The sequence below is a fragment of the Brachyhypopomus gauderio genome, unplaced genomic scaffold, assembly GCF_052324685.1.
Source record: "Brachyhypopomus gauderio isolate BG-103 unplaced genomic scaffold, BGAUD_0.2 sc140, whole genome shotgun sequence".
Classification (NCBI taxonomy): domain Eukaryota; kingdom Metazoa; phylum Chordata; class Actinopteri; order Gymnotiformes; family Hypopomidae; genus Brachyhypopomus; species Brachyhypopomus gauderio.
The window spans coordinates 339,611-359,466 of NW_027506961.1; the positions used below are offsets into that span (position 1 = coordinate 339,611).

A 19,856-nucleotide genomic window follows, 5' to 3' on the forward strand; every position below is an offset into this window, starting at 1 on the left:
ATCACAGGGCTGGGCTGAAGATCCTGCCGCAGGTGTAGTCGGGGCTCAAGGACACGTCTATTCATCAAGATGTCCTACAGGATTATGAGAATGGAGTTGGTCTGGGTGCCGACAAGGACACAAAGCCCATCGAAACTGGGACAGACGACACCCAGGCCAAACCCACTCTTGTCATCCTGAGGAGGCCGGTCCAACAATCTTCTGCTGACTTTGTAATTGTTCTTCTTGTACTCGATGCTTCGTCCCAAAATTGATGCCCTTCTGATTGGACCAACATAACTCCCTTGACCAATCAGGCACACATGTCCTTCATAGGTCTGTCATATGATAGCTTGAGCAAGGGAGAAACAGCTATTCATGAAACTGGCCAGTTCAGACCCCTAAGCCACAGATGATGCCCAGTTAACCAATCATAAATCACAAGCCTTATTCAAAAGACTTCACAGCCGTCTGCAACTCAAACAAAAGCACCTGTTTTAAAGTCAGTTCATGAATCTCATGAGGAATATTCATGAGTCTCATGAGGAATATTCATGAGGAATTGCAGGCATTTGAGCATGTGCCAACACGTAAAACTTTCACAGGTATTCAGGATCTAGTATCTAACCAGTGGTCACTACTGCAGAAATTACTCATAAGACAACATGATTAATCTAACAAAGACCAAGAGACAAATTAGACTCCAGAGAGTCAAACTCATTACATGTATTAGCGTGATTAACTAACAGGCCTTCACAGTTTTGTCACTTAACATGAGGCCTGTTTGCTTCTGGCAAGGTGAATGAAATGGAGTTTAAAACATGCTCTGGCTAAATTGCACGATTAAAAACAGCACACAACCACTATGTACCATTACATATGTGTATTTACACATTTATTTGTACATAGTATTTTCTCCATCCCTCATAAATATACCATAACCTGACTGCTTAGTTCAGTTGGTTCAGGGTCATATGTCTTTTTGTTTCAGGCATTGTGATTTAGCAGCCAGAGGGGGGAAAAAACTTACACGGAAGCTAATCCATAATCTGCAATCGGTCCGATCTCAGAGTTAAACAAAACGAGATTCGCCAGTTTCCGCACACAGTCACCGCACGGTTGTGCATGAGCCTGAATAACAAAACATGTTTCAACACCCCACTGTTCGGATACATGTTCCCCACCTCCCTAATCTGACCTTGAATGCCAGCAAACACTTGAACAGTGAACTCTTTGACTTAGGTGGAGCGGCGATGCTGAATTAGGTGGAGCAGAGATGGGGTGCAGTGTAATGCAATCCACCTTCTGGAATAACTCCAACTGTGTTCAGTGTTGTGCTACTGAATATCGAGCTGTTCCTTCAGCAATTCAGCCCAAACCTGGACCGATCATATTCAGCAAGGTACTGAGCCTGGAAAAAAGGTCCAGACTGGGTTTTCTATACCTGGGGTCTCATGCATCTGAATACATAAATGAGCAGGATAAAGGGGACCTTAACTAGAGGCCAGTGGTGACAAATGAGGACATTGAACCTTTGTGTGACCAACAGGGGACATTGAAGAACTAGGCTGCAAACTGCATAGTGGTATGTGTGTGAACACAGGAATGAGTGTCGTGAGATCCCACAGCACTGAGGGACCATATGTTTGTAGCTATGTTGCTAAAGACATGTGTTCCTCCATGTGGCTGGCAGGAGGCCTTTCGTTGGATTTTACACTGGAGGGATTGCTTTAGTCTGGATTGGCCACATCTAATGGTCAGCGCGGTTATATCACTGAGCGTCTTTCCATCATTCTTCATAACTGATCGATGAAGCTGTGAGATCCTAGACAAGTCATATTTCTTAAATCTTACATTTCTGCCATTTTCAACTGCAGCACATCCAGGATGTCTGTGAACAACTGCGAATCACTGTGAATTGTTTCCAGAAACAATGAGAAAATGTGCAGGTACATGTCATCATTTCGGGTGGCCTACAGATATCCTGCCGCAAGTAGTTTGGTGGATCACATAAAGCATCCGTGCCCTTTTGGGTGTTGAGGCTAGTTAATTATAAGTCATTCCCAAGGCAAAAGCTTTCTAAGGATTTATCTTGGTAATTAATAAAGCTTCAGTTGTGGTAGTGCCCCATAGACAAACAGTATATGCACAGCAGGTTAGTTTAACAGGTTGGTTTCCTAGACACATTACTAGGCTAATAAGGTTTAATAGTGTGTGTGTGTGTGTGTGTGTGTGTGTGTGTGTGTGTGTGTGTGTGTCTGTGTGGTTTGGGATGGCACAGACACAATCATTCAGTCCAAATTAGCTGTAAATAATACTCCTGGTGCCCAACTTTGCAACGTTCAGTTTAACAAAGTGATCTGTGTCTGTATGTTTGATAGTGTATCATGTTTTTCTTATGATAACCTTGATGCAAGGGGGTCTTCTTTAATTTGCGGGGCCTTACACAGCGTGCGTAGTGAGCATATAGTACTGAGCTCTGGCTGACCAGCCTCAGATGACCCAGTTAAGTGGTTCGGATGAGTAGCCACAGGGTGCAGACCCAACATGAGGTCAGGTGGGTTCAAAATATCAGAGGCTATTCATTAACCAATAACATGGCTCAATCACAGTATGTAGCAATATGGCCTTTGTCTTAAGAGGAACCGAACATTTCTCTCTCTTCCTTCTGTCGTATTCTCTCTCTTTTTGCCATCTGCCCAATCAGTGCATCCCCAGTGTGTTTCCCTCTCCTTCGGCCTGATAAGGAAGCGCTTTGAAGTGAACTCAGGTGTATCATGAATGAATACAGATGGGTGTTTCTCTGAAGCCTCTTTCTCTCCTGTCTTGGGCACATGCTCAAGATTTCAACATAGCTGAGGGCTTTTTTTTTTACTTTTCACTAGTAATAACTCCTGGAGTTTATACACCTGTATACCTGTGCAGGTAAGAAAACTAACCAGGAAATGTGTGGGAGTGGGTTGATGGTGTAGTTTCCTGTTTCTATTTAAACAATAGAAGATAAAACTGATGGACAGATGAAATAGGAAGAAGTAAATATTATCTGATATTATCTCATAACTCAAGATTTTAAAGCTCCCTTTTGAACTATGAAGGAAGTATCTAATTTTAACAGACGGTAAACGTCAAGAACTTTGCACACATTTCCTTGTCGCCCTGCGATTTAACAGATCAGAGCCAAATATAACACAGACTCAGAGTAAGTGCCAAACTTAAACTGCTTTCACACGCCACTGCTTTCTGTCGTAATACAGGTTTTCTCGCGCTAGTCAGTACTGCTCTCAGGTCTGATTCAGTGGATTAATTCCTAAATAACTAGTTGACGAGGCTAATCGTGCAATTGTATCAGAGAGAATAAAAGACGCGCAGCGAAGGATTGACGCGGTAAAACGTCGCGCGCATGTGGCAGGTTTGGGTCTAAATCAGACGGCCTTGCAGCAAACTTTACATCTTTACATGCAGCAAACTTTACATCTCAGCCTGCGCGAGAACGAAACAGCTAAAGCACTGTGCATTCAAACGCTCAATCGCACGCACGTCAACAAATACCCGCCTTCCATTCGGATATCCGTTTTTAACAACCGATACTGAAGAATACGGAAATTGCAGTTTAGATCGTTAATTGGCGGCTACCGTGCGGGTGCGGTTGGCAGTGCGCGCGCGTTATGGACGTTAAGGACCTAATTGATTGTGACACGGCGTTCTGGGATAATAGACAACTTTACAACTCGTGTTTTCAGAGGCCATAAGGAGAGAGACTAAACTCGCGTTGCTAGTCAAAGCAGAACGCAAACGTTTGACAGCTCGTTCGTAAACACAGCTACATAACGGAACCGCTGTGGCGGCACAGGTGCTTTTTTGAACGGGAAGGCTGACGTCCGGGTACAATAAGAAGTTAAGACGTTGAATTGTAAACGTTGCCTCTCTCAGCCAAACACAACAGCAGTGGCTGCGAGCTTTCAGAAATGACTGTAAATGATATGTAATGGATAATGGTCCTCCGTTGAAATTTGAACCAGCCATCACAAACACGGAGAGAGAGAGGTCTGTGTTAACTGCGGCTGTCCAAAGTCACGGGGGGATTCTGTTACAACTTTACATCTGGTAAAGGGAACAGCAGAACTGGAAAAATACAGGTGACATAAAGTAACTCATTATACTAGTTGTTCCATGAAATACTCACTTATTTTTGTCGGTCATGTCTTGCTTGTTGAACGTCCAGCTCTCCCAGAATTTGCTTCTAAAGTGCGCCCCGATTTCGCAAAGTATGTAAAAAAAAAGCTGTCCTGTCGATTTGAAAATGTGCGCAAGTGGTCAAGGTGTTATAATGCAGCACTTTCTCGGTATGTGGTGCAGTGATATCGCCTGCCACTTGACCCAAGTTTAATGGAGAGAGAAACTTCGTCGAAGTTTACTCTTAGATCGGCCCGTTTTTATCTCTCTGGAGCCAAAGATATTTCACCGACTTTACAAACGACGGTCAAAAAAAAAAGTTCTCCTCATTCATAACTAAACTTGTCACGCCTCACGATAGCCTAAAAAAACGTCCACATTTCCTGCCCCTTCGCCCGTTGCGAGCGTACGGCGAGTCTCGCTGCGCCTTGTGTCTTTCCCATATTTAAAGACTCATCCCTCCTCCAGCATGACGACACGAGTGGGAGGCAGAGACGCGCGAGGTCAAAAAGTTCCAGCCTCGCGCCACATCCTTGCAGCTCGCGCGCGCGCTGCTGCTGGAACAAGTCCAAAAGCGGAGCACGCGATATGGAGCAATATTCCGCTTACACCTGACGTAGTTTAAATGTTTTTGAGAAGAATTATTTAATATAATAATTAGATTGCAATGCGAATAAAAAAGCAACATGATCGTTTATGCAGTTTGTTTTTTATGCAAGAAATATCAAATGCAAGAATGGCATGATTAATAGATCAACAGATGCTTGTCCAATCTGCTAGTGTTGCAGTCAATGCGCCGAGAGAGGCATTGTCCAAATTTTTGGCTTTCATTAAACTGACTACATAATATTAAATTTCCCTGATAGCCTTAGACAACACTAAACACCATTAATTTCACACAGCTGTTTTCAAACTATTCGTAACCAAAATGAAAATGTTTTATAAAATGTTTAAAGTCAACATTCAACATTATGTTCACAATACGCCAAAAATTTACACGCGACAAAACGGTTTCGACGTGTGTGATGTCATTTATTCCCTCGTTTGGATGAACTTTCCTATTGAAAGAGCCAAGACTGTGGCCCCACTATTCACACTCCGAAATACAACAGCCGACTTTTTAGTTTTGAAAAAGGGTCCAATTCCATACTAGAATCAGTCCCAAATGTTTATAACATCGCTCCCAGAAATGAGGCTGCTCTAAAGACAAAAGGCAGTCCGTTACTGGCAGTTTCTGAGGCTTTGCTGAGGCCGTTACTGTGTATTATCTGAGTGGCCGATGTTTTGAGCAAGAGCATTGCTGAAGACATGTCTTTGTGTTTTTTTTTTCCAATATCTCACTTTTTCCCCTTTAACTGACTTTTCTTGGAGTTTACAACCAAATTCCAAGACTGTCAGGTGATTGTGTCCACTACGGAGAACCAAGAGGTATTTCAATTAGACACTTATATGGTAGTTATTCCAGATAAGGCCATTTTAAGCCATATTGTTCCCATAATATCGCTAAAAGTATGTATTTCTCTGCATGTTATACTTGGAACCTAAAATAAGGTGACATTCAATAAAATACATTTTACAACTACACATGGAATAAGGTGTGTGCTAACATGTTTACACCTGCAGTTTTCGGACCAACATTCTGGGTAATATGTGCATGTAAACTGTAGCTTGTGCTGAACGTGCCACTGGGCGTTGATACCATAATAAACTCAAGCTTGTGTCAATCATAAGGTATCAGCCGTGTCGTCAGCACATTGGAGCAGAAAAGGCCGAAGACCGCGGATTAGTTTGGGTTTTGATCAAGCAGAGAAGCCAGACCCCTCTGAGCAGTCTTCTCTTTCATCCTGAGCTCTCGTCCTTAGCAAAGGCAACGTTCAGTGTCCGCCTGCGAATGTTTCAGGTAACTAGTACTGAGATACATCAGGCAGTTTAAACTTGAGTACGATTCTCTTCCACAATTTCCTCCATGGGCAACAGCGCCCCCGATTGATTGATTGAATGTATTACACGTTAGAATTAATATAACAGAAATACTTGGTATAATTACCAGAGGTGGACATTCCAGTTTCAGAAAGTAAAAGTCCTCACCAAGATTTTGATCAGGCTTCCTGGATTGTGTTGATTCCACTAATTTTACCTGGCTTGCACTAATTAGAACATCCAGCAAGCTTAAGTAAAATCCTGGGAAGGAGTTTTACTTTCTGAACCTGGAATGTCCCCCTCTGAATTATTATTATGGAGTACTCAACCTAAAGAAGTTTGTTTTTGTAATGTTTCCCTAAACAAAAAGTGTATATCACAGTAAAACACAGTAGTGACTGGTAAAACATGTTTTTTAATGCAAGGCATAAAATGTGATCAGGAATTTACAAACCTATATCAAACACTGCAGATCCTTAGTCACGATCAGTGCCTTGTTCAAAACATCACAGTCAAAGATTAAAGGGATATTGGATCTGTTCTTAAAGTCTAAAAACTGATTCATGAGGAAGTATCAGATCACACATCAGACTTTATTATTACTTTTTCTATTGGTCAGGAGTCTATATTCCATGTTCTAGTGGGTGGATATCCATCTGCAGGCGGTGGACCTCGTCTTGGAAATAGAGGCTTCAGCGCAAATCCCAGCTTTGAAAAGACTGCAACGGTTTTGTTATTGTCGAGCCTGGATCACACAGCATAGATTTAGATCTGTCCCGCCAGCTTAGCCCGGCGACCGCCGTTCTTCGGCGCTAACGCCATTAGATCCGTGTTTTGGCATGTGGTCATCATTTTCGAGACCGCCCCCCTCCATCCAAACAATCTCGTAGGTTCATTTGTGGCGACGGCAACTGCAGTCCAAGTTCGGCCTTTTGGTAGCGCGCACGCTCGCGCACGAGGCCTGGTTGGAAGTCCTTTAACTCCGGCAGAACACGTACAGACACGCGCCACTATACTATCACTGTACTCTTAAGATCTGTTGTCCAAAAGGAGACTCAAAGGGATTTTTGAAGGCTTTGAAGACATTGCCATTATGGACTATGCGTAAGCGCAGTGGGATATAAGATGTGGGCTGAACGACAAGCAACCTAGTACTTATAGTTTGGTCAAACACTCAGTGTAGAGATAAAGGTCAGACCACAATGTTTTTTTGTAGGTATACCCACTCTGAAGTTGTTTGTAGTTAGCTGACCAATGGTAAGCTATCTTGTCCTCAAAACAATGGTGTAATCATGGACAAAATTTTGATTTCATAGGTGGGGGGGGACACAAATGGCTTGAGAACTGGGTGGTGGGGGGGTGTGTGTGTGGGGGGGGGGGTTACAGCTAAACTACAACCTAGAAACTTTCATTTACATAACATTATAACATTACATAACCTGACTTTTGAGCAAAAAAGCAGAATTTGGTTTGTTTTGACAAGTGAATGGGAGAAATTGAATAAAATATCCATAATTCTATGCAAGTACTGATCATACATTTTATTTAAAATCAACTTCATCAAAGTCTCCTGCCTCTCTACCAGCAATTCCACCAGGCCAGTTTGCTTCTGTCACCTGACATATTTTCACATGATCTGCTGCCCTCTGGTTTTATGTGTGTTTGTCAGATGTTTTGATCACATATAGAAATATAATTGCAATCATTATGAGCAACAAAAGCTTTTATTGACAGTTTGAATGATTTAATGTTAAGTCAATATTTGCAGTGTTGACCCTTCTTCTTCAGGACCTCTGCAATTCTCCGTGGCATGCTCTCAATCAACTTCTGGACCAAATCCTGACTGATAGCAGTCCATTCTTGCACAATCAATGCTTGCATTTTGTCAGAATGTGTAGGTTTTTGTTTATCCATCCGTCTCTTGATGATTGACCACAAGTTCTCAATGGGATTAAGATCTGGGGAGTTTCCAGGCCATGGACTCAAAATCTCTGTGTTTTGTTCCCTGAGCCATTTAGTTATCACCTTTGCTTTATGGAAATGTGCTCCATCATGCTGGAAAAGGCATTGTTGATCACCAAACTGCTCTTGGATGGTTGGGAGAAGTTGCTCTCGGAGGACATTCTGGTACCATTCTTTATTCATGGCTGGGTTTTTAGACAAGACTGTGAGAGAGCCGATTCCCTTGGCTGAGAAGCAACCCCACACATGAATGGTTTCAGGATGCTTTACAGTTGGCATGAGACAAGACTGGTGGTAGCGCTCACCTCGTCTTCTCCGAACAAGCTGTTTTCCAGATGTCCCAAACAATCGGAAAGGAGATTCATCAGAGAAAATGACTTTACCCCCAGTCCTCAGCAGTCCACTCCCTGTACCTTTTGCAGAATATCAATCTGTCCCTGATGTTTTTTCCGGAGAGAAGTGGCTTCTTTGCTGTCCTCGTTGAGATCAGGCCTTGCTCCAAGAGTCTCCGCCTCACAGTGCGTGCAGATGCACTCACACCTGCCTGCTGCCATTCCTGAGCAAGCTCTGCACTGCTGGTAGCCCGATCCCGCAGCTGAAACACTTTTAAGAGACGTCCTGGCGCTTGCTGGTCTTTCTTGGGTGCCCTGGAGCTTTTTTGGCAACAATGGAACCTCTCTCCTTGAAGTTCTTGATGATGCGATAGATTGTTGACTGAGGTGCAATCTTTCTAGCTGCGATACTCTTCCCTGTTAGGCCATTTTTGTGCAGTGCAATGATGACTGCACGTGTTTCTTTAGAGATAACCGTGGTTAACAGAAGAGAAACAATGATGCCAAGCACCAGCCTCCATTTAAAGTGTCCAGTGGTGTCATTCTTACTTAATCATGACAGATTGATCTCCAGCCCTGTCCTCATCAACACCCACACCTGTGATAATCACTGAAACGATGTTAGCTGGTCCTTTTAGGGCAGGGCTGCAATGAAGTTGAAATGTGTTTTGGGGGATAAAGTTCATTTTCTAGGCAAATATTGACTTTGCAATTAATTGCTGTTAAGCTGATCACTCTTTATAACATTCTGGAGTATATGCAAATTGCCATTATAAAAACTGAAGCAGTAGACTTTGTAAAAATTTATATTTGTATCATTCTCAAAACTTTTGGCCATGACTGTACATAGATCCAGGGCGTGTGAACTCTGAAAGGTCTGATTTCAAAGCCACATGGGTGAACCATTGTTATATTATTATAGATACACGCAAACAGCCGTGGGGCCGGAGCTGCATGCCCATTCTTCACTCATCCTGGAAATGTGATGTCACGAGAGCCGTGGGAGGCCGAGGACTTGTTTTCAAGCGGAACGGCCCATGGCTTACGAACTGATGGAGTGTCTGCCGGATGCACCGTGAGACCTTAGTCACGAAAGATAATCAGCATGGTTGAAACATTGTGAAAATAGACAACCGTGACAGCCAGTGACATTAACAGGCACCATGTTGTCGTAATCTTGAGAAGGTCACTTGGACAGGGTGATCAAATCTGGACCTCAAATCCGCATTCTCTCTTGAGTTATGGAATGACTTTATATAGTTTATTTATACAGTTAGAATGACGGATTAGGCGTTTTATTGTCACACGTCTCATCGGTGAAAAGAGCTTGGGAATAATCCCCCACATTTCTGTAGCATCTGTTGGTCTAGAATTTGGTTGGTGTAGCTAAGAGCAACCACGACCAGGATCAGGGTGTTTGTCCACACTGAAGTTAAATAACACAATTTCATTTAAAACTGTATTACTGGTATTCTACTTTGTCTTTTTGAGGGTCTCTCATTTACTTGATTAGGTCTTCTATGAGGTAGGTCAGTTTTTTGTGTTTGTGTACTCTGATTTCTACCTACTAAAGGGGGTTTCAGCCTTTCTCTCTGAGGCCTTCATGTATGATATGGCAGCTTCTTTTAAATAGTTTGTTCCATATCACTGCATTTCTTTTAATTGGCTTGGTTCTTGGTTAAGAGGTTTTCTGCTAAAGCACCACTCTATCTCTGCTGTGTGGTTTTTAATCCGTCTTTTCTCCACCGCTCCAGGATGTGGCAGAACGGAAGCGAGTCCCCGAGTCCCAGATTATCATAACCCTAACATTTTTCACAACGCTCAATCTCATGTCTAACACATCTTTATTCTATCTCACCTGTGAGCCGCCAGCCTCCCCAGCTCCATCACCTTCAGTCTCTCCTTCTCTACCTCCTCCTGTCTTCCCTGCTCTACCTCCACTTGTCTCTGCTCCTCCATCTCCTCCTGTCTCCCCTGCTCTACCTCCGCTTGTCTCTGCTCCTCCGTCTCCTTCAGTCTCTCCTGCTCTACCTCCTCCACCATCTCCTCCAGTATCTCCTTCACCAACACCACTGTCTGTCACCTGTCAAAAATATATTTGATGCATAATATTGCTATTAATATGTAACATATGAACAGTGCGACACTCATAGTTTTTGATGGTACGGTTATAGTCTGAGGAAAAAAATACTCAGTTTTACTCAGATTATTATGTGCAATTTATTTGCCAACAATATGGATGTATAAAATCCCATTTGTAATCCAAGTTTTTACTGTAATAAATGTAATGTATTTTACTACTAATAATAATAACTACTGCTACTAATATTACTACTACTACTACCACTATTATTAATAACTACTACTATTAATACTACTAGTACTAATAATAATAATAACTACTGCTACTACTATTACTACTACTAATAATAATAATAACTACTACTTACTACTACTAATAATAATAATTACTATTTACTACTAATAATAATGATAATAATAATAATAACTACTAATACTACTACTAACAATAACTTCTACTACTATTACTTCTACTACTAATAATAATAATAACTACTACTATTACTACTACTAATAATAACTACTGCTACTACTATTACTACTACTACTAATAATAATAATAATAACTACTGCTACTACTATTACTACTACTACTAATAATAATAATAACTACTGCTACTACTAATAATTACTGCTACTAATATTACTACTACTAATAATAACTACTGCTACTACTAATAATAATAATTACTGCTACTACTATTACTACTACTAATAATAACTACTGCTACTAATAATAATAACTACTGCTACTACTATTACTACTACTACTAATAATAACTACTGCTACTACTACTAATAATAACTACTGCTACTATTACTACTACTACTAATAATAACTACTGCTACTACTATTACTACTACTACTAATACTAATAACTACTGCTACTACTATTACTACTACTATTAATTATAATAACTACTGCTACTACTATTACTACTACTACTAATACTAATAACTACTGCTACTACTATTACTACTACTATTAATTATAATAACTACTGCTACTACTATTACTACTACTATTAATAATAATAACTACTGCTACTACTATTACTACAACTAATAATTACTACTTACTACTACTACTAATAATAATTACTGCTACTACTAATAATAATTACTGCTACTACTATTATTACTACTAATAATAATAACTACTGCTACTATTACTGCTACTACTATTACTAATAATTACGGCTACTACTATTACTACTACTAATAATAATAACTATTGCTACCACTATTACTACTACTAATAACTACTGCTACTACTAATAATAATAACTACTGCTACTACTTTTACTAATAATAATAACTACTGCTACTACTACTACTAATAATATTTACTGCTACTACTATTACTACTACTAATAATAATAACTACTGCTACTACTAATAACAATAACTACTACCACTATTAATAACTACTACTACTATTACTACTACTACTAATAATAATAATAATAACTACTGCTACTACTATTACTACTAATAATAATAATAATAACTACTACTTACTACTAATAATTACTACTACTAATAATGATAATAATAATAACTACTGCTACTACTATTACTACTACTACTAATAATAATAATTACTACTTACTACTACTACTAAGTACTACTACTACTACTAATAATTACTACTACTAATAATAATAATAATTACTACTAATAATAACTACTACTACTAATAATAATAATTACTACTAATATAATTACTACTACTACTAATAATAATTACTACTAATAATAACTACTACTAATAATAATGACTACTACTAACTACTACTAATAATATAATAACTACTAATAATAACCACTACTAATAACTACTACTAATAATTACTACTAATAATAATAATAATAATTACAAATACTAATAATAACATTAATAATAACTGCTACTAATAAAAATAAATCATCATCAAAAAGTATATTTCTTTGGTATTAAATATACACATTTCTGTCTTTGTTTTGTTGAGGTTCTGCGGTTATAATAATAAATGTATTTGTTCCAGAGGATCTTCCAGAGGATTGGCTATATGTTCTTACACTTTGAGGACATTCTAGTTCTGTTGCGCACCTAATTACCAAACACACACAAGCACGCGCACACACATACGCACACGCGAACACACACACACACACAGATTCAAATGGTAAATTAAACCTCTGATATTAAATCTGTCCAGCTGACATGACCCAGGCAGAACAAACGCACATTTTAACTTACAGCCGCGGACGCACATGGATTCCTGGACAGTTACCTCGCAAAGGGTTTGCAAGCCCACATGCTAGAACCAGATGGAGTGACAGCAGCGGTGGCCAATGACACGTTAGCATGAAATGGCAGAGCCAGTCGAGGAGCTTGTGGGCGGTCTAAAGGGAAACTGGCTGCCGCTTGAGCGGTCGTTTTCTGTGTGGTCCTAGCGATTGATCCGTCTCTATTTAATATATTGGTTTTTAACCGTTAAAACTGCAGGGGACCAAAACTGGCTTTTGAAAAAGTGCAGGGGACATGCCCCCCCCCCCCCCCCCCCCAATTACATCCCTGGGTGTAATATGTCATATACCCTTTCATAAATGGCTTTTTTTCAAAGGGCAAGTTGTCTGCATATTTCATGTATTTACATATAAATGCAATTGTATCATTAAAAAATTGTATTGTGTTGCATTGTATCATGGATGGAGGTGTGGAAGTGTGAGGTTTGGAGGTATGATGGGTGGAGGTGTGAGGTTTGGAGGTATAATGGGTGGAGGTGTGGAAGTGTGAGGTTTGGAGGTATGATGGGTGGAGGTGTGAGGTTTGGAGGTATGATGGGTGGAGGTGTGAGGTTTGAAGGTATGATGGGTGGAGATGTGGAAGTGTGAGGTTTGGAGGTATGATGGGTGGAGGTGTGAGGTTTGGAGGTATGATGGTTGGAGATGTGGAGGTTTGGAGGTATGATGGGTGGAGGTGTGAGGTTTGAAGGTATGATGGGTGGAGATGTGGAAGTGTGAGGTTTGGAGGTATGATGGGTGGAGGTGTGAGGTTTGGAGGTATGATGGTTGGAGATGTGGAGGTTTGGAGGTATGATGGGTGGAGGTGTGAGGTTTGGAGGTATGATGGTGGAGATGTGGAAGTGTGAGGTTTGGAGGTATGATGGGTGGAGGTGTGAGGTTTGGAGGTATGATGGGTGGAGGTGTGAGGTTTGATGGTGGAGATGTGGAAGTGTGAGGTTTGGAGGTATGATGGGTGGAGGTGAGGTTTGGAGGTATGATGGGTGGAGGTGTGAGGTTTGGAGGTATGATGGTGGAGGATTGCAACATACAGTCTGCTCAGAAACACATCAGCCTGTTGGGTCACTAGAAGGAGACTTTTAAAGTCGCCTTAAAAACACAAAGTTGCAAGGTGAGTGAACGTGTTAAGCAGTCCCATGAGGGAACTGATACTCTCAAAGGGAATATTGAGTCTTAATAAACACCCTTAAAGTGATTATTTAAAGTGACTTTATTTGACATTTTTTAAATGACATTTTGAATCACCTGTTACTTTTCAAGATACAGCTTCATTTGTATTTATCTACTTCATTTAAGTATTTGCTATGTTTATTTTAACTTAAATTAAATGAAGTTATTAAAAGAATTGAATTTATTAAATTAAAAAAAGAATTCATATAAGAGTAAATAAATGATAAGATAATTTAAATGCTACAAGGACAAGAGTAAATGAAAATGGCCTTTGACATATACCCCCTCACTACTTGATGACATGTCCCCCCCCCACACACGTGAGGTCATATGTCCCCCCCCACACACGTGAGGTCATATGTTCCCCCCACCACATGTGAGGACATGCTCCCCCACACACAAGGACATATATCTCCTGCACATACACACACACACACTCACGCGTGAAAATGTTCACACGTGTGAAAATGTTCACACACACACGCACACACACACACACACACACACACACACACACACACACACACTCTGGCTCCGGCTTATAGAGTGTTCAGGAAATCTTTCACCTGAAGAAAAGAAAACAAACACAGTTGGCCTGTTGTTTTGCTCATATAATGCAGCTCACTGACCACATACAGTGTGATAATCATATAAGAGTGAGACAAAGGAGTGTGCATCCCATTATGTTGTGTGTAACAGGTGAATAACTGAATAACAGGTGAATGTGTTTTGTCTTCATCAGTGAATCACATTTTGTTCAGCAATTTTACAATCATCACTCAAGCTCTCACACCCAAGCTGTGTGTATTCCCATGTGTACGTGTGTCTGGGTGTATACCTGTGTGTGAGTGTGCTTGCCTGTGTTTCTGTGTGTACATTTGTGTATGCCTATGCTTATGTGTTTGTGTAAGCCTGTGCTCCTGTGTTTCCGAGTGTTGTGTATGTGTGTGAGAGAGAGAGGGAGAATTTAGGGTGCCTGGGTTTCTCTGTGAGTGTATATGCCTGTGTTTCAGAGTGTTTCTGTGTGAGAGTTTATATGCCTGTGTTTCTGTGTGAGTGTATATGCCTGTGTTTCAGTGTGTTTCTGTGTGAGTGTATATGCCTGTGTTTCAGTGTGTTTATGTGTGTGTGAGTGTATGCCTGTGTTTCAGTGTGTTTCTGTGTGAGTGTATATGCCTGTGTTTCAGTGTGTTTATGTGTGTGTGAGTGTATGCCTGTGTTTCAGTGTGTTTCTGTGTGTGTGTGAGTGTATGCCTGTTTCTGTGTGTGAGAGTGTATGCCTAAGTTTGTGTGAAGGAATGTGTACGCATGTGGTTTTGCATGTGTGTATGCCTGTTTCTATGTGTGTGTATGCCTGTTTCTATGTGTGTATGCCTGTTTCTATGTGTGTGTATGCCTGTTTCTATGTGTGTGTATGCCTGTTTCTATGTGTGTATCCCTGTTTCTGTGTGTGTATGCCTGTTTCTATGTGTGTGTATGCCTGTTTCTGTGTGTGTATGCCTGTTTCTGTGTGTGTATGCCTGTTTCTATGTATGCCTATTTCTGTGTGTGTATGCCTGTTTCTATGTGTGTGAGAGAGTGTGTCTATGCCCGGGTTTCTGTGTATGTGTGTCTGTGTGCACAATGTGCCTGCTCCCAAACACTCAAAGACACTTTTCATTCCACTGTTTCACTTTTCAATTAGTCTCTCTCTCTCTCTCTCTCACACACACACACACACACACACACACACACACACACACACACACACACACACACACACACACACACACATGGATAGTTGGGTATTCTGCACAGCTGTTTAACTTCTTTTCAAAATATTTCACTGGTTGTTTCTTTCACTCTAGCATGAGTGTGTCTGTGTGAGGACGCAACATAGAGATGAAGGTGTCGCTACCTTCTCCAGCATGTCAGCACACTTCACTGTGTTTCCTTTGAAGTCATCATTAACATCTAGAGTGAGAATGGGAACCTCACTCAGATAATTAAACTCCATGCTGTAAACACACACACACACACACACACACACACACACACAAAATCATGATGTAAAACAATCTTCTGGATCTTCTTTAACAATGCTATGTAAGTAGTGTGAGTTTAGGATTGCTTGCCCTTTATGTGTAGCCAGGTGTTATGTGTTTGTTTGTGTGTGTGTGTGTGTGTGTGTGTGTGTTTAAAATATGGTCCTGTGCTGTGGCCAAAACCTCTGTCAGGGAAGGGGGGTGTAAATAGTTACCTCATGGTCTTGTGTTGTAACCAGCTCTCGTGTTTAAAATGGAGTTTCTCCAGATACTCCAAAGGAATTCCCTGCTCTTCCTCTCTCCCCCTCGTATGTAGCCTCTCCAGACACCTCTGTCACACACACACACACACCCATACACACACACACACACACACACACACACACACACACACACACACATACACACACACACACACACGCACGCACGCACACACACGCACACCCACGCACACCCACACACACACACCCATACACACACACACACACACACACACACACACACGCACGCACGCACGCACACACACACACACACACACCCATACACACACACACACACACACACACACACACCCATACACACACACACACACACGCACACCCACGCACACCCACACACACACACACACACCCATACACACACACACACACACACACACACACACACACACACACACACGCACGCACGCACGCACGCACGCGCACGCACGCACGCACACACACACACACACACACACACACACACACACACACACAATCACCATTCTTTCATCTTTTTAATCTTTTATTCCCTGTAATTTAACCTTTCTTTAATTATACTAATGATCTTTCTGTAATTGCGTTTCACAGCCTCTGCTGAAAGACTTCTTTTTTTTATCCCTTGGTACTGTGGTCGCTTCCCTGCCTGGGGGCGGAGACATGCACGTGGCTTTTTGTTTATACTGAGCCCTTCTGTCGAGCTTTTCGTTTGCACATGTTGAATGTTTTGGTTTGGAGCCACGCCCCACACAGCTCGTGTGTGTTGACTTACTCGTCGTGTCACCAGTGTGTCGTTATGTTGGTATTTCAAAAACACGTGTGTTTTAGCACGACCGGTTGACAATCGTTAAAGCAACGTTGGCTCCCTTTAGTTCATTTTTGCGATGGTCCGTTTCAGTAAACTCTTTTTTTTTGTGATTTTAAGACCAAATTACCCTCACAGTCCTAAATCTAAATAAAGAGAATTATAAATGAAGGACATTTTTGTGGCGTTCTCTTGCGGCATGCTTTTATTTGTTAAAAAGGTCAGTTCTATTTTTGTAACTTAAATTTACAATAGCCTATTGGTCTCAAGCGCTCACATATGTTCCATATCAACCATAAATAGTTAGGGGTAATGTTATGGGCTATGGTTATATTGTTATGAAATGAACTTACTCTAGGTACAATAATACAATACTGTGCGTGTGCGCATGTATATGTGCGTTCATGTACCTCTGGTGCCGCTCGCAAGTAGATGATTCCATCTAGTTCAATGTGCTGACCAAACTGTCGGTGAAGCCAGCTATGCCAGTCCTGGTATATGGCCCACTCAGTCTCGTTCATACACTCACTCTCATACAGGTTAGCGGCAAAAATATACCTGCATGACAGAGTGTGGAGACGTTACTTACACACGCGTTAACCATATAGATGTATATGCTGACAAAGAATCGTGGGATTAGACACACACACACACACCCTCCTCCCCACCTGTCGCTGTAGACAGATCGTTCAAAGAACTGCACGGGGCTCTCGGCCTGTTGCAGCTTGCCCCTGGCAGACTTGATCTGCGCGCGCACCCTGCTCATGCACGCGTAGCTCTGGAACGTGTACGCCCAGCGCTCCGGCTTCTCGTACATCATCTGCAGGACGTTTCCTCCGCTCTTCTGAGACGTGGTCAGCTCCTGATACACATTCGTGGCAGGCAATGTAGTACGATGTATATATTCATGCACTCAGATTTTATTTTCTTATTCCATCACTGACGCGCTTTATACTACAAACATAATTAGGATCGAGTTTCAAGCTACATTTCAACTCATTATTTAGTAAAAGAATCTGAAGGAATGGCACGACGGTTTGGGGTCTGTAGACATTTGTGGGTGAAGCAGGAGTTGTTATGCCTCCAAACTGCAGCTGCTTACGACCATGCCAACTGTTCCCCCGGGACGGGGCTGTTATTACCACAGCTGCGTCCTGTACGGTCGTTAAGGAACCACCATCAAAACCACCTCTGCAGGCACTAACACAGCTGAATAACAATTACCCTGAGTATTTATTATTTACAAATTCAAGGGGAATAGAACGGAAAAAGAGAGAGAAAGATGCGAACACGGGCGTACCTCAAAGTCGCTGTGCTGGGTTTGCACGTTGCACCACCTGGCGATGGGCTCGGGAACCACCTCCCATTCCGTGTCGTGTTCTTCCAGGACGCGCACAAACGTCGATTTGCCCGCCGCTAAAACACGAAACAGCGGGAGATTATAAATGCACAATAATCTTAGTCTTATTAATCTTAATCTTAACCTCGGTAATCTTCTTAAAACGCTTGCGCATTTACAGGAAGTCTCACACCAACGCTATTTCCACAGTTTCAGAAGCGCAACAAGCCTATTTCAATTCGTCTTGGTTATGTTCTCATTCTTTTGACTCTTTATTTTCACAAAAATAATTAACGACGCTATAACGTTGTTTCTGTCCAGATTTTCTGCAATAGCAACTTGTGCATCAACAACGGACGTGCCGAAAATTTCGCATTACTCGATATTTACATTAAACTATCTTACAAAATTCTAGCTTCCCCCCAATGACAAATAAAGCGGGTGTTGAAGCACTTACCGATATTACCCTCAATAGAAATCCGTTTTATTCTTTTCTCCAGGCTGTCGTTTAGCGGGCTGGGAAACGCTCTTTTAGAAGTGCGAATCATTTCTAATTCTCCGCGTTTGTAAATGTAACGTTACAACCCTTTAGTAACTGCTGTCAAAACGCGGAAATACTGGCGCGCGGGTGAATTTTGGCGCACTGTTAACGCACACTCGTACGATAGGCTGAAAAAAACCCGCTGCAGCCAATGAGCCAATGAAAGATGGATATGACCCGTATTCGTTTTTCATTGGTTCACTATCGATATTCTGGGCGGTGCATCGATCACACGGAAACGCCGCTACTAAAATAATATAACAAACGCTTATCAAATTTGTCGACTTTTTAATTCAAACAAAGAAACGTTGTTTACTTTTCAATATACAGAATTTATTACTGTAAAACATACATTAGTTTTTTATGTTTTGTTGTAAAATTCTGATTCCAGCTAACACAGCTGTCAATATTATTCTAATCCATAGAAATGCCCTAAATATACAGCCCAGGGAAAATATATCTATCTATCTCAGTGGCAACACTGCAATTAATATAAATATTTAAAAGTCACAATGCACAGTTGGCACTCGTGCTGTAATATTTCTGGGGGGAAAAGACACGTTCAGGTTGAACTGTTCAGGAAGTTTATCTAAAATGCAAAAGTAAACGGACATTCAAGCCAGTAAGCTATTTAAAATGCCATGGTTCTAGATCAGCTGTAAACCCAGAGTCATAATGGTGGGAACTGTAAAAACAACACACTTAAAGAGAAAAAAATAACATACTACTGATGTCAGGGTCAAACCACTCCTAATTAGGAATTCCAGCTTCAGAAACTAAGCAGAGGGCCTGACAAAGCAGGTCAAGGCAAAATCAATCAGATTGATCAATAAATAAGTCAGTTATTGTCTGAGGCGTGCAGTCATCTCCACTCACGTGGGGTCACATGTGCCCTGGCCCAGAAGATCCTGAGTTAGTTCAGTTGATCTATCTACACTTAGTAACTCTTATCTAGTCAATGCAAAATAACCGTAGCTCGGGT

General features: G+C 41.2%; 2 protein-coding genes across 2 annotated transcripts in view; both read right to left on the bottom strand.

The window, feature by feature from the left end:
* The window catches only part of slc4a4b (solute carrier family 4 member 4b), a 48,007-nt gene extending 43,419 nt beyond the window's left edge, over window positions 1–4,588 (bottom strand). Inside the window, 1 exon segment of the mRNA XM_076994406.1 lies at window positions 4,163–4,588. Coding sequence (XP_076850521.1) covers window positions 4,163–4,179 — 17 coding nt within the window. The 5' untranslated portion in view covers window positions 4,180–4,588.
* A 9,655-nt stretch (window positions 4,589–14,243) lies between these two features.
* Window positions 14,244–18,963, bottom strand: dck (deoxycytidine kinase). The gene is made up of 7 exons (XM_076994405.1): window positions 18,791–18,963; window positions 18,295–18,410; window positions 17,663–17,856; window positions 17,405–17,552; window positions 16,148–16,263; window positions 15,806–15,905; window positions 14,244–14,474 (listed from the first exon to the last, which is right to left on the bottom strand). Exons 1-7 carry the CDS (start codon window positions 18,879–18,881, stop codon window positions 14,448–14,450), a joined length of 792 nt encoding a protein of 263 aa, XP_076850520.1. The 5' UTR covers window positions 18,882–18,963; the 3' UTR covers window positions 14,244–14,447.
* Window positions 18,964–19,856: the final 893 nt, after the last annotated feature.